The following is a 16,356-nucleotide window of genomic DNA, read 5'->3' on the forward strand; positions in this document are numbered from 1 at the left end:
TGTAATGACGGAAAAAAGGATTAGTTCATGTAAAATATTGTAAAATGGTAACGGCAGATTCAACTAACGTATGGATGATCACAGACAAGAAAACTTTTATTTAGAGTAAAAAGTAAGTATACATTTTCCCTTATAATAAAAAATAGAACAATCAATCTTAAAATAGATAATATCAAAATTGTCCTTCCTGTAAACAAAATTACTTATTAGTTGCAAGTTATAAAGCAACATTGGGGAGAGAAAATATCTATCGAAGTCCCAATGGCCCCCGTTATACCTCAAGTAGTTCGATGTTTCTTTATGGCATAATTTTTGCTCCCGTTTTCTACCATCAACCAGGTTCGATGTTCAGCGTTCTTTACGTCATTCAAGTAGATCATAACTAGAGATTCACGATTTGCGTCAATGAAACAATATTCAAGATAACCAATAACGATTATTTGTGAGATAAAAGAGACTTGAATCAGGTGCTGGAGATTGTTGCACTAACTGTGTTACTATTTAATTTAAAAGTGTAAGTCAGAGAAAAAGCATCTGATCATCTTTATGTATCAGCATGATAAGCCTTGTTCGCATTTAAGACTTTGTCTACGATCGTCAACGATTTATGAAGTCTTTGGTAAAGCGTTAAAATGTCTGTGCTAGCATCTGTATTTCTGGCTCAATAATAGTACTGGTTCTTACCCCTATCGACCGTCAAAAGCCACATGTTCCCAGCATTCGTGATTTTTTCGAAATCGTCGAAAAATAAAAGGGCAATCTTTTCTTTCTGGATTATTATTGCAACAAGCTATGCGGCAATCATGACCTGTCTATTTAATCGTAATAAATCGGGACTGATGTTATGAAAGATATTTCGCGATATAATATTATTTTTAGTGTACGTTTTGCTACGTACAATGTGCAAATTACTCTGCTTGTCCAACGGTTCAGTTACGATTCCAGTGGGAATTAACAGCCCGTAAAAACTCGAAATCAACGATTATTTCGAACAATTTTTCGAAAATTAAAGTGAAAGTGATATTATGCGCATTTTTCACGGTTGAATTGAGCTGAAAAGAATTAACATATCAAAAGAGTTAGTTAAAATCATATGGTAACTGACCAATTTTCTGCAACTTATCTTGCTACCAGTTGTTTATAAAAAATATATATTATATTCGATATTTTACATGACTGTACAGTCCTCTAAGCCGAGCGGAACTGTCTTTTTTTAGGATCGGAGTAAGTGTTCGCGTGTCGTATGAACGAATCTGCACTAAAACTAAATTAATATTCACATCGTAAATCGAATCATTTCTGTCGTCAGTTGTCAAAACGAAAGTACGGTTGATATTCAAATGCATTATTTTTCTCTTTTTCTCCGGGATATTGTCTAAGTATTTTGATGCTGCATTAACAAATATAAGTGTATATGAAGTGAAAACGCCACAAACTAACAACTGTTGCGATATGCACCTATAAACATAGCATATATTGTTAGATGCGCATAATATCACTTTAATACATTAACATACAAATCAATGTTCCTTATCGCAATAACCAAAATTTCAACGCTTGATTTAGTCTGGTAACATAAAAGTAACACGATACAAATGCTTTTTTGTGTGGGACAATATTTTAACACATGTTCATGCACAATGTTAGTACGTGTTCGTGCGTCGTATGAATAGATATCGTTGCACGAAATTAAAATGGGAAATATTGTGCCACAAAAATATAAACGACTTTTACAGTTTTGCGAAATAATCGTTAATGTTGAGTATTTATGTTACTTTACGCGACAACTACCGCGACAACCTACGACAGATTATGACAACGCGTCGATTGATATTGAACTGATGTTAATAATCCATGAATTTGAATCTCACGGAGTCCACAGAGAGACCGCCCCCCTGCACGAGGTCAACTAGTGTACACAGTGTGAACCTCAACGTAACCCAGACGTGTTGGTGTATGTCGTGATTTGATAGTGACGTGACAGGGCCTAGTAACCTTCCTCAGACGACATCCTTCAACGAGATTAATGCTGCCGAATCAAAGTCCGTTTGTTCATTCACATCGTCTCCTCATTTTAAAGAAATAGTAAACATGATCATGATAACATCGGTATCATACTGACATATTTATATGACAAACAATCGAAAGGCACATTGAAATGTATACAAGTTCATAAAATGTAAGTTTGTCATCGCCATATAAATATTTAAGTGTTATATAAGTTTCAAAATTATCATATTTATTTCGTATTTGTAATTAGAAGAGTACCTTACAAGTCTTTTGTGGATACAACAAATAATCGTTTGTCCAAAGGTTATGATTGTAAATTTTTGGTAATCCCTATATATTTACCATTACATTTTGAATTAAACCAAATACGTTATTTCAGTTTATATGGGTGTTACGTAGTTTAAAATATATATTAATTTTCATAACAGCAATTTATCATTTTTTAAATGTACTTGTTCGGCAGTAACAATACCGAATTTCCGCATGGGTATATATATTTCACAAATTCAGATCCATTTTACTGGTGAATGCGTGTGTATTAGCTAATTTCTTTTTCAAATAATTGTACACTCCATTGTTGCTTAATTTACACCAAATCCTTGTGCAATGCCGGAACACAAACAGTTACAATTAAAGAATGATTTTCTGAATACACTGCGCCAATGTCAATTCAAATTAATTTGATATCAATTTGAGATCCTAATTAAACCTTAAACACTTATAATAGCACGTATTCGCCACAACTAACGTATATGCTGTATCGACATTGATTGTCATCTACCGAAGATATGGCGTTTGTTTCATACAAAAATCACACCATTCAAGTAAAATATGTGTACTTCCATTTTATTTCGGACCCACCTGATTCCTTAATAACATCAAACGACACGAAAAGTTTAAACTCCACCGACTCCACCGCGGTGTAATTTTCCAAGTCTTCCAGCAGAAATAGAAGACCACATATTCGGAATGAAAATGTTACATCGATTGCAGCTTCAGCAATTCAACTCAATCTCTCGCTAAGGCGGAGACACATTCTGTATGGTAATTGGTGATTTTGTCCGGTCTCTTTGTGAAAGACATCAAAGAAATTAAATTGGCTTTATCCGACTGTTTTTTGTTGTTCCAGAAATATTCCGTTGTCTCCGTCACAATTTGAAAGTGGTGGCCTTAATTGAAAGATGTGGATGATTTAAGCGTACGATTTGCTCACACGAAAATGGGTCTTATGCCATATAAAACTAGTAAACAATAGTTTCAAACAAGAGGGCCTAAAAGTCCCAAAGTCGCTCACCTGAGATAACAAGATATTATTGGGACAAATTTTCTGACCAAGTTTCACGAAGATCGAAAAATAAATGTGGCCTCTAGAGTGTTAACAAGGTTTTGCTATAGCCATATAAGGAAAAATGCCCCGCCCCCTGGCAGCCATGTTTTTCAACCAACCGGCATCATTTTTGAACTCATCCAAGATATTATCGGGATGAATCTTCTGACCAAGTTTCATGAAGATCGGACAGTAAATGTGGCCTCTAGAGTGTTAACAAGATTTTACTATAGGCATATAAGGAAAAATGCCCCGCCCCTTGGAAGCCATTTTTTTCAAGCAAACATAATTATTTTCGAACTCATCCAAGATATCATTGAGACCAATCTTCTGACCAAATTTCATGAAGATTGGACAATAAATGTGGCCTCTAGAGTTTAACAAGGTTTTACTATAGCCATATAAGGAAAAATGCCCCGCCCCTGGTGACCATGTTTTTAAAGCAACCAAAACCATTTTCGAACTCATCCAAGATATCATTGGGACAAATCTGACCAAGTTTCATGATGATCGGAAAATAAATGTGACCTCTAGAATGTTAACAAGGTTTTACAATAGGCATATAAGGAAAAAATCCCCTGTGGTGGCCATGTTTTTCAACCAACCGGCATCATTTTTGAACTCGTCCAAGATATTGTTGGGATGAATCTTCTGACCAAGTTTCATGAAGATCGGACTATAAATGTGGCCTCTAGAGTGTTAACAAGATTTTACTATAGCCTTGTATAGCCATATAAGGAAAAATGCCCCGCCACTTGGGGGCCATGTTATTTAAGCAAACGTAACCATTTTCGAACTCATCCAAGATATCATTAAGACAAATCTTCTGACCATTTTTCATCAAGATTGGACAATAAATGTGGCCTCTAGAGTGTTAACAAGGTTTTACTATAGCCATATAAGGAAAAATGCCCCGTCCCCTGGCGGCCATGTTTTTCAATCAACGGGCATCATTTTCGAACTCTTCCAAGATATTATTGGGATGAATCTTCTGACCAAGTTTCATGAAGATCAGACAATAAATGTGGCCTTTAGAGTGTTAACAAGATTTTACTAAAGCCATATAAGGAAAAATGACCCGCCCCTTGGCAGCCATGTTTTTCAAGCAAACGTAACCATTTTCAAACTCATCCAAGATATCATTGAAACCAATACTCTGACCAAATTTTATGAAGATTGGTCAATAAATGTGGCCTCTACAGAGTGAACAAGGCAAATGTTGACGTCGCACAACGGACAACGCACGATGGACAAAAGGCGATCATAAAAGCTCACCATGAGCACGTTGTGCTCAGGTGAGCTAAAAACAAACACAACATTGCTTAGCGTCCGAATCTTTTAATGTAATTAAAAAACTAAACATATTGGAACATTTGCTAAAACAACAAAATATAAAGGTAACTGATCAACCTCTAAACATGTATTGTCAAAGCTCAATCTCTAAACAAGAGGGCCTGAAAGGTCCACAGTCGCTCACCTCAAATACAAAGGACCTGACCAGTTCTGTGCAGCCCGAGATACTGGTATCATTAGAACAAATGCTCTGACCCTGACCAAGTTTCATGAAGACTGAAGTATAAATGTAACTTTTAGAGTGCTAACAAGGTTTTACTATATTCAGGGTTCCCTGCTTTTTGTATGAACAAGAATCCCTAATTTTTCCCTCATGAAAAATAACAATTCCAGGATCATAGTTTCGACCTATTTCTTGTTTTAGACACCCTCAATAAATAGCAGTTGCAGACATAACTAAGCTACATGTATACTACAAAGCCACCATAGCCATGCAGAGGAATTGATTTGCTGTTTTAATTATATGGACTTCTCGACATAAGTCTGGAAAGTCTGACCAAACAAAATTCCCTGATTTTTTATGATTTCAGGAACTTTCCCCAAAATTCCCTGACTTTTCCCTGACTGGAAAAAGTGAAAGTCTTTTTCCAGGCTTTCCCTGATTTCTAGGTTGGCTGGGAACCCTGATATTATAGCCATATACAGATAAATTCCCCACTCCTTGGTGGCCATTTTCAAACTCATCCAAGGTATCATTAAAACAAATGTTCTGACCAAGTTTCATTAAGATTGGACAATTAATGTGACTTTTAGATAATTAACAAGTTTTTACTAATGCCATATAAGGAAAAATGCCCAGCCCCCTGGTGGCCATGCTTTTCAACAAACCAGAACCATGTTCAAACTCGTCTAAGATATCATTGGGACAAATCTTCTGACCAAGTTTCATGATGATCGGACAATAAATATGGCTTCTAGAGTGTTAACAAGGTTTTACTAAAGCCATAATGGTATAAGGATAAATTCCCGGCCACTGGCTGATGTTTTTCAACAGACCAGAACCATTTTCAAACTCTTGAAAGATATCCTTTTCTGACCTAGTTTCATGAAGATCAGAAATAAATGTGGCCTCTATAGTTTTAACAAGGTTTTACTATAGCCATATAAGGAAAAATGTCCCAGCCCCTGGCGGCCCTGTTTTTCAAGCAACCGGAAATATTTTCAAACTTGTCCAAGATATCATTAAGACAAATCTTCTGACAAAGTTACATGATGATCAGACATAAAATGTGGCCTCTAGAGTGTTAACAAGGTTTTACTATAGCCATTTAAGGAAAAATGCCCAACCCCCTGGTTGCCATGTTTTTCAATCAACCGTAACCATTTTCAAACTAGTCCTAGATATAATTGGCATAAATCTTCTGACCACATTTTATGAAGATCAGACAATAAATGTGGCCTCCATAATGTTAACAAGGCAAATGTTGACGCTGCACGAAGCACAACCGACGACACACGACGGACATAAGGCGGTCACAAAAGCTCACCATGAGCACATTGTGCTCAGGTGTGCTAAAAATTAACAAGCTTCACATATCAGTCATGTTTTGAGCAAAAAGTATGTGGTGTGGAAGTTTGGAGCTTTTTTACAACAAACGCTATTTTGCATTGCATGAGCACGTCATGGAGACCTACAAGAGATGAAATGTTCATTACATTTGGTGTCATATTCCTCTTGCAGCCGACACAATGGTTTCACACTAATCCCTCGAAACAACGTTTTACAAAAATAATCTAACGTTACTAGCATCCAAGGTGTTACAGACCAGATTGATAAAAACCGGCACACAATATGCACAAATTTTCTACATTGCATTTTGATGAAGGAATAATAAGGAATTTGCTTTTTAAAAGGATAAAACGAGATGAATTTTAACAAAACACAAAACAAAAACATTCACACAACGAATAACATTGTTAGAAAACACACAAATGTTCAAATCAACAATTAGCACAGGGGATGTAAATCCATAACACAAAATATGTACAAGTATTTCATTGTCTAACACCTTAACAAATGTAAACAAATAATTGCATGTCAAAGAACAAAAGTCACTGCATAATGATACTTAAACAAGAGCACCGCATAAAGGGTGCCAACACTCGGCTGCAGGTGCAGTTTTGAATAAATGAAAGCTTGTCAGAATTATTTTTTTTAAGAGGTCACAGTGACCTTGACCTTTGACCTAGTGACCCAAAAATGGGTATGGCATGTAGAACTCATTCAGGTGCATCTACATATGAAGTTTCAAAGTTGTAGGTGGAAGCACTTTGATTTTAGAGACAAATGTCATGGTTTTAGCACGACGCGGACGGCAGACACCAGACGACAAGCTGGCTATGACAATACCTTGGGTTTTCTCCGAAAACAGCAGAGCTAAAAAGATGTTCCAGCTATAAAGAGGCTAGTGTGTAATCTAGACTGAACCTCAGCTGAGGACTAACACCAAATAAACCTGAGTTGCATTCTGAGAAAACTGGGCATAATGCATGTGCGTAAAGTGTCGTCCCAGATAAGCCTGTGCAGTCCGCACAGGCTTATCAGGGACGACACTTTCTGCCTAAATTGGATTTTTTGTTAAGAAGAGACTTATCATAACAAGAGCACCGCCTTGCGGGTGCAGGAGGGGGATTCTTGGGTGCGATGGTTGGATGGTATTTCAAAAATAAAATAATAAAAATATTTTTATTATTTTAACCGTTTAAAAAAAAAAATTGGGTGGGGGGTGGGGGGGTATAGTGTGAGGTTGTGGTGGTCATTGGTGAGATGATCTTAAAAATAAAACAACAAAAAAAAAAAAATAGGGGGGGGATTCGGGGGGGAGGGCACGGGGGATTGTTTGGGTTGAGTCTATTGTGGTATGTCAGGTAAGAGTAGTTTTGTCAAAGTATCATTCAAATCTAATCATAAATAAAGAAGTTATGGCAATTTTAGCAAAATTTAATAATTTTACCTTGAGAGTCAAGGTCATTCAAAGGTCAAGGTAAAATTCAACTTGCCAGGTACAGTAACCTCATGATAGCATGAAAGTATTTGAAGTTTGAAAGCAATAGCCTTGATACTTTAGAAGTAAAGTGGATCGAAACACAAAATTTAACCATATATTCAAAGTTACTAAGTAAAAAAAGGGCCATAATTCCGTAAAAATGACAACCAGAGTTATGCAACTTGTCCTTTTACTGTACCCTCATGATAGTTTGCGAGTGTTCCAAGTATGAAAGCAATATCTATGATACTTTAGGGGTAAAGTGGACCAAAACACAAAACTTAAGTATAAAGGGCCCATAATTCCAACCAAATGCCAGTCAGAATTACATAACTTTGCCTGCACAGTCCCTTTATGATAGTTAATAAGTGTTGCAAGTATGAAAGCAATAGCTTTGATACGGTAGGAATAAAGTGGACCTAAACATAAAACTTAACCAAATTTTCAATTTTCTAAGTATAAAAACGGCACATAATTCTGTCAAAATGCCCATCAGAGTTACATTACTTTGCCTGCACAGTCCCTTTATGATAGTTAGTGAGTGTACCAAGTTTGAATGCAATAGCATTGATACTTTCTGAGAAAAGTGGACCTAAACGCAAAACTTAACCGGACGCCAACGCCGACGCCAAGGTGATGACAATAGCTCATTTTTTTTCTTCAAAAAATAGATGAGCTAAAAAGAGATGAAAATATCATAAAAGAGGAAAGTCTCGTTTCTGATTGGCATGTGCGTACTGCACAGGCTAATCTGGAACGACACTTTACGCACATGCATTATGCCCATTTATCTCGGAACGCGACTAAACTAAACTTTGTAACATTTTAGCCTCTCTCTGGAAAAACTAAATTTTCGCTATGAAGAGACTTCCTTGAAAGAAGAAATGCAAAATAAGCGGAATGCACATAAATTAAACCTAATTTTCCAAGAGGTTCTCTGTTTTCTGATATTAACCTTAAAATCCACAACAAGGTACGACAATAAACATAAACAGTGAGTCTTAAATGGCACAAAATAAAGAAATATAAAAAAATAATAAAGACATTTGATTAACAATTTGAAGTTCAGATTTAAGTAACCTCCAAAATAACAATAAGTAGGCCCTTGTTTTAGAGCTGCTTACATTAAATGAGCAGTGCTCCATGAAAAGAGGGTTCAATGCATGTGTGTAAAGTTAGCCTGTGCAGTCCGCACAGGCTAATAAGGGACAACACTTTCCACCTAAACTGAATTTTTGCTAAGAAGAGACTTTCTTGAAACGAAAAATATCATTAAAGAAGAAAGTGTTGTCCCTGATTAGCCTGTGCAGACTGGGACAAGCTAATGCATTAAAACCTCTTTTCACAAAGCATGGCCCAAATGAAAGCAATACATTGATAAAAGGTCATTAGTGCATGAACTCCTGTAAGTCATTCATGGAAATCAATGTGTAAAATAATAAACGATTTATAAACCAGTTAATACGTTTTAGCTGGGTATCAAGCCTGATGGAGATCAAAATCCGACAAACATTTCCAAACAGCTTCATGAAAACAAGCTTGATAATATCAATCTCATCTAAATGGCAATTCATTGAAAATCTAATTAGATCAATGAAGAACTATACACACATTCACAAAAATCAGGATGTTCAAAAAACCACACGCACACACAATAACAAAATCAAGGAAGCATCAAGTACAGTGTTGGCACAATTGATGTGGAATAATGAAGCTTCATGACACAGAACTCTTAAAAATATGAAATCTAAGTTAAAACATCACACTAACAACAACAACAACAACACAAAAGGCACAGACGTAAAAGACTTTACAAGCGTATTGCCGTTAAGGTCGATGCTTACTATGGGTCAATGCTGAAGGGTACACACACACCTTAAACATGATGCCTTGACAAACTTGAGGGCCATGAAGTCCCTAAATTGCTCACTTGATTCAACTTGATAAAGCTGCTGTACTGTTTATTATTAATGCCTGGTAATCAAATAGAATCTTGACAAGATATGCAACACAACTCTAGGGCACGTTTGAAGAAATAAATACACTTTCAAAAAATTTACACTACTCAAATATTTTCATTTTGATTATAAACACTTTGATTAAAAACACTTCGACAATTTGTCATAAATTCAGTTCAGAGATATATATCCTGATTGTCAAGGTCTATATTCAGTTCAGAGATATATATCCTGATTGTCAAGGTCTATATGATGACACAAGCACTGAAAATTCAGGCTATTGAAAATTACAGACTTAAAAAAGGTATCCATTAAATCTTCGCTTTCCTCAGATTGGCCTTCTCTTTATACAAGTATTTCATAGTATATGCATCTTGTTTAACAAGTTCTATTACAATGCAAATGTAAATAATATTTAAGTTTTATATGAATATAAATATTTGGCAAATACTGTGTGATTGTGAAAGGCCAAATTGAAATTGAAGGAAACAGCGATATTGCGCAGGTTATATGCCCTTACGTCTTTTTCATCAAAATTGGCTAGGTGGTGAATGGAAAGATATTAATTAAAGAAATTGTTGACTTTCAATTAAAGACAAATGAATGCTATAAGTGATCACATACATTCTTACTTATTGCTCAGGTGAGTTAAAAACACAAACAACAGCTGCCATTTGAACATTCTTATTGTTAAACTAAGTAACTAGAAAACATCTATGTCTAAAAACATACTGGTAAAATACAATTTGAGCTGCGTCATACACAATTCAAAATAATGACATATTAAATTTCTTGGTCTAATTAGCGGACAGGGTAGCTACTTAACCGACTACATGACTGAGCAGGCTGGTCTGAAGATATGATGGTCACATATTACTAAGGCCCATTTTTGCATGACGTTGCTTATATTATGCACAATTTATACAGCTTCATGAAGCCAGTAGAACCAAAAAAATCATGATGTCTGATGTATATTTGAAAAAAATGGTTCACTGGTAATAAGTCAAACGTGTCTGACAGATCTACAGAAATGCTGGCAATATTAAAACCTAGTAAGAGGGCCTTCGGAGGTTTCTCAGAGTCTGTTCACAGAAATTTTATGTATTTGCTATTAAAAATGTCTTTCACTGACTTATCAAAGATATTACCACAAATAAAAACAAGAGCTTTGTCACAGACGTGACGAACACCCCCCACATGCCGCATTGACACAGAATATTTTGCATGTTTTCTTCACAAAAAACTGCGGACACCATGCTCAATGTTTAAAACGCATAAAGTGACCTCGTGACCTAGTTTTTGACCTGGCATGGCCCATGTTCGAACTTGACCTACACATCATCTAGAAACAACATCTGACCAAGTTTGGTGAAGATCGGATGAAAACAACTTGAATAAGAGAGTGGACACTTAATATGGACCAACAGACCGACCAACCGACCGACCAACTAACAGACAAGCTCACTCCTATATACCCCCCAAAACTTTGTTTGTGGGGGCATAATAACAGCTAAAATTTTAGTTCAAAGAAATAAACATGTACATACAGTATTTTCTCAACTTAAGAACAGGCAAGCGAAATAGAAATAAGAATTTTAAAACAGGACCTTTAAAAGCACATTCACAGAAAGTGATTGGCAGAGTGCATTATTAACTACTTAAAAATATAATTTTCCAGATTTGACAGAATATATGTACAGTATGTTCCATACACTAAACACATTTCCTTAATTACATATATAGTTAAAGAAAATAATGTATCCTTATTAAATGGGCTGTTCTTTCAATACAACAATAGTCTTACATAATAAAATTAATAAGTCATGATTGTACTTGTAACAGCAAAATCCAAACTGTAACTAGTTTAAAAGTAGCATTAAATAAAACCAATAGTTATAGTTGATAAACTAGTAATGCATTTGATGTAACAATATAAACACTTTAAAACAACAGAACAGCTGATTAAACAAACAATGCAAAGCATCACATACCACCTCAAATATCATTTCAATCACCATAATGACTTCATCCAAAATAATGTGATTTGATGCATATCATAGATGCCACTATAATACATTTAGGACCATGGTTGTATGAATTGATGCAAGATGATGAAATTTGATACAACATGTAAGAAACATAAAATGATATTTACAGCGCATTTAACAAAATAATACTGTGAAAACCATTATAATGCAGGACACCGCAATCAAATGTTCAACAAAAATTAACATCTAAAAAAAACACTTATAAGATCCAATGAATATGTAGGATGTTACAAATCCACAAAGGTTCATGTGAATGAAATTAACTGGACCACAATACGTGTATTTTGTTGTTGGTTGAAATTGTTTTACCTCTGTTTATTCTCAAATTTCCACATGCAATTGGTAAATTTGATTAAAATACGAGCAGTACTACTTTTCAGCACAGAAAAGTTTCATTAGTATTGCTATAAAATGACTTTTTATACACTGAATGAACCAGAAAAAAACAAAAACTTTCCAATACAAGCTTTCACTCCTTCAAAACTAGGCCCAAATGTTGCAAAGGAGCAAACCACGTTTGCAGCAAATGATATGTGAAATAATTACTATCAACAAATGTGACAATACAAAACTTTATGCAGGACTTTATGCAGGCCAAACAAAAACGAAAATCTTTATTCAAATGTTAATACTATTGATATAAGTATTAAGCATAACATCAATCCATGAGATTAAATAGAAATGAATTTGCAAATAACATAAAAATAAAAGGAATTCTAGCCTTTGAGACAAAAAAGAAAAACATATTTTGAATACGAGTTTTTAAAAAAGAATATGCATACCCTGTTTCAATTGATTAAACTCTAATTGTCAGCCTTAAAAGCACTATCACAATAATGTCTTTTGTAATTAAACACTTATTGCTATTAATATTCTTTTGAAAACCAAACAAGTCACATGTTCACGAGACGAATTTGATGTTCCTAATTCCTACACAAGCGCTCAAATAAAGTGATTTCAGGGTAAACCTTGTTTACATTCAAAACACTTCTTAACAAGGGACAAAATTGTCACAAAACCAGGTTTTCATTGTGAAAAAAAGGGAGAAAACTCAAACTGAACTTTTGAAATGAACAAACAAAATTAACCCCCTTTGTAAGTTTGTTTTAAAAAAAAATCTATTTTTAGTTGTGGCGACCTTGACATTGGAGATATTGACGTGATTCTTTCGTGCGACACACCGTCCCATGATGGTGAACAAATGTGCCAAATGATTTTAAAATCTCACAATGAATGACATAGTTATGGCTAGGACAAGCTCATTTATGGCCATTTTTTACCTTTGAACTCAAAGTGTGACCTTGACCTTGGAGATATCGACGTAATTATTTCGCGCGACACACCGTCCAATGATGGTGAACAAATGTGCCAAATGATTTTAAAATCTGACAATGAACGACATAGTTATGGCCCGGACAAGCTTGTTCCGCCTGCCCGCCAGCCCGCCAGCCAGCCAGCCAGCCCGCCCGCATTCGCCAATCTAATAACCAGTTTTTCCTTCGGAAAACCTGGTTAAAAACCTGGTTAATTATATCGAATAATTACACAGTAGGTTTGATATGTCTAACAGTGACATCTTGTAAACCAACTTAAATTATGGTTATTAATACATGTATGCTTTTGAAAACCTAAATGTGTCACATGTTCAACCTATGCTGCCAACAGTAGGCAGAAGTAAGTCTACACGGTTGGGTGTTGACTGTTCATTCAAACTGCAAGTCTTCTGGTTTAGCTGGTGGTATAACTAGGTGACAGTTCATTCAAACTGCAAATCTTCTGGTTTAGCTGGCTGTATAACTAGGTGACTGGTCATTCAACCTGTAAATCTTCTGGTTTAGCTGGCGGTATAACTAGGTGTCTGTTCATTCAACCTGAAAATCTTCTGGTTTAGCTGGCGGTATAACTAGGTGACTGTTCATTCAAACTGCAAATCTTCTGGTTTAGCTGGTTGTATAACTAGGTGACTGTTCATTCAAACTGCAAGTCTTCTGGGTTAACTGGTGGTATAACTAGGTGACTGTTCATTCAACCTGAAAATCTTCTGGTTTAGCTGGCGGTATAACTAGGTGACTGTTCATTCAAACTGCAAATCTTCTGGTTTAGCTGGTTGTATAACTAGGTGACTGTTCATTCAAACTGTAAATCTTCTGGTTTAACTGGCGTTAAAACTAGTGTTCATTTAAACTGCAAATCTTCTGGTTGAGCTGGCGGTAAAACTAGGTGACTGTTCATTCAAACTGCAAGTCTTCTGGGTTAACTGGTGGTATAAAAGTAGACTGTTCATATAAACTGTAAATCTTCTGGTTTAGCTGGCAGTATACCTAGGTAACTGTTCATTCAAACTGCAAGTCTTCTGGGTTAACTGGTGTAATAACTAGGTGACTGTTCATTCAAACTGTAAATCTTCTGGTTAAGCTGGCGGTATAACTAGGTGACTGTTCATTCAAACTGCAAATCTTCTAGTTTAGCTGGCGGTATAACTAGGTTACAGTTCATTCAAACTGCAAGTCTTCTGGGTTAACTGGTGGTATAAAAAGTAGACTGTTCATTCAAACAGTAAATCATCTGGTGTTTAGCTGGCAGTATAACTAGGTAACTGTTCACTCAAACTGCAAGTCTTCTGGGTTAACTGGTGTTATAACTAGGTGACTGTTCATTCAAACTGTAAATCTTCTGGTTTAGCTGGCGGCATAACTAGGTGACTGTTAATTCAAACTGCAAATCTTCTAGTTTAGCTGGCGGTATAACTAGGTGACGGTTCATTCAAACTGCAAGTCTTCTGGGTTAACTGGTGGTATAACTAGTAGACTGTTCATTTAAACTGTAAATCTTCTTTAGCTGGCGGTATAACTAGATGACTGTTAATTCAAACTGCAAATCTTCTAGTTTAGCTGGCGGTATAACTAGGTGATGGTTCATTCAAACTGCAAGTCTTCTGGGTTAACTGGTGTTATAACTAGGTGACTGTTCATTCAAACTGTAAATCTTCTGGTTTAGCTGGCGGTATAACTAGGTGACTGTTCATTCAAACTGCAAATCTTCTGGTTTAGATGGCGGTATAACTAGCAGCAGACGTTGTATAAACATGGTCACATGATCTGAAACAGAAAATAGTATATTTAACGATAAACCAATATTTACACTAAGTACCAACCTAACATTCCATTGAAGCCCATTATGTTTAAATACAATCAAGTAGGTATTTTTTGTTTTCTTTTCTTTTTGTTATTATTTGTTATTTGCCAAATATTTTGTCAAATTCTGCAAGTTGAGCAGCTTAAGATTTTTGTTGGGTTTCCTTTAAGAACAGCAGATGCATATATTAGTGTTTGCATTTTGTATCATCATTTCTTCCTTTTGCATTTATTAATACCAAATAATAATATTTCTACATTAAAATGCCATGTTCTATGTCAGTTTTCTGTGGAAATGGAAAATACCCCTCAATATTCTTAAATACCCATTATGGCTTATATACCCACTATACATTTCTTGCCACAGCAACCAGAATTTTTGACGTACGAACAAAATTAAATGACGTGCAAAATGTCCATTTTGCCATCTATCCATGTTTCAAGTTTCATTAAAAAATATGAAGAACATTTAAAGTTATCGCAGGATCCAGAAAAGTGTGATGGACAGACTCACAGACAGACAGACACACAGAGCGAAAATCATAAGTCCCCTCCGGTGAAACTGGTAGGGTACAATAATATCAGACGGTAAAATACCATTTAGACTGAATCCTTATCTTAAGCTCTGAATGCATGACAAAGTAATGGCTGAGAAAGGAATTTTCAGACTGACACCAAGACACTTGTACAGAAGAACAGTAAAACTTTTTATTCCCGTCCTCTCCAAAATATCTGCTGTATTTATCTAAGCTGCATCATTAATAATAATCATAGTTTATTATAGATCACTGTAATATAGTGGTTATGGGGTCCGTCTCACAACAGGAAGGTCATGGGTTTGATCCCTACTGTGGGAGCATTCTTTAGAACTCCCCGAAAGTTCTGGTGGTCCCAAATAAATGAGTGTTTTGATTAAATCTAGTCTGAAGATGCAAAAGAAATAAAACAAGAGATTGCCACCGGTGAAACTCCACCATTGTTGGAATTATTTTTTTAATTATTTGTTGCCAAAGGAACCATAATTATTGACGTAGGAACAAATTGAAATTACATGCATAATCCCCATATTGCCATCTATCCAAATTTTAAGTTTCATGAAAAAATATGAAGAACTTTTAAAGTTATCGCAGGATCCAAAAAAGTGTGACAGACAGACTGACGGACAGACTGACAGAGCGCAAACCATAAGTCCCCTCTGGTTTCACCGGTAGAGGACAATAAATACCTCTATACAAATAACCAAACAAGAGATGGGTTTGTCAGAAACACAATGCCCCCTATAGCCCGCTTTTAAATTAAAATTTCAATATATCATTTGGCAGGTTTAGAAATTATTTCCCTTTTAAAGCTTACTACTTCCCTTGGATTGCATATTTTTACTTTTGACCCTGAAGGATGACCTTGACCTTTCACCAATCAAAATGTGCAGCTTTATGTGATACACATGCATGCCAAACATCAAATTGCTATCTTCAATATTGCAAAAATAATGGCCAATGTTAAAGTTTCGGACGGACGGACGTTTGTCGCACTGACGGA

The 16,356-nt window shown here is 35.6% G+C and overlaps 1 protein-coding gene across 3 annotated transcripts in view; it reads right to left on the bottom strand.

Annotated features, from left to right (window-relative positions):
• Positions 1–12,284: 12,284 nt before the first annotated feature.
• Positions 12,285–16,356, bottom strand: part of LOC127876056 (large neutral amino acids transporter small subunit 1-like) — a 30,354-nt gene continuing 26,282 nt past the window's right edge. Inside the window, exons 11-12 of one of the 3 annotated variants that reach the window (XR_008047626.1) lie at positions 13,714–14,781; positions 12,285–13,607 (exon numbers count right to left, since the gene is read on the bottom strand). Coding sequence is in view for 1 of the 3 variants with exons in the window: in XM_052420914.1 (XP_052276874.1) it covers positions 14,705–14,781 (77 nt within the window). In the remaining 2 variants the exon portion in view is untranslated. Of the gene's footprint in view, positions 14,782–16,356 lie in introns of all 3 variants that reach the window. The other 2 variants (XR_008047627.1, XM_052420914.1) reach the window with 2 other exon arrangements.

Source organism: Dreissena polymorpha, chromosome 4 (assembly GCF_020536995.1).
Source record: "Dreissena polymorpha isolate Duluth1 chromosome 4, UMN_Dpol_1.0, whole genome shotgun sequence".
Taxonomy (NCBI): domain Eukaryota; kingdom Metazoa; phylum Mollusca; class Bivalvia; order Myida; family Dreissenidae; genus Dreissena; species Dreissena polymorpha.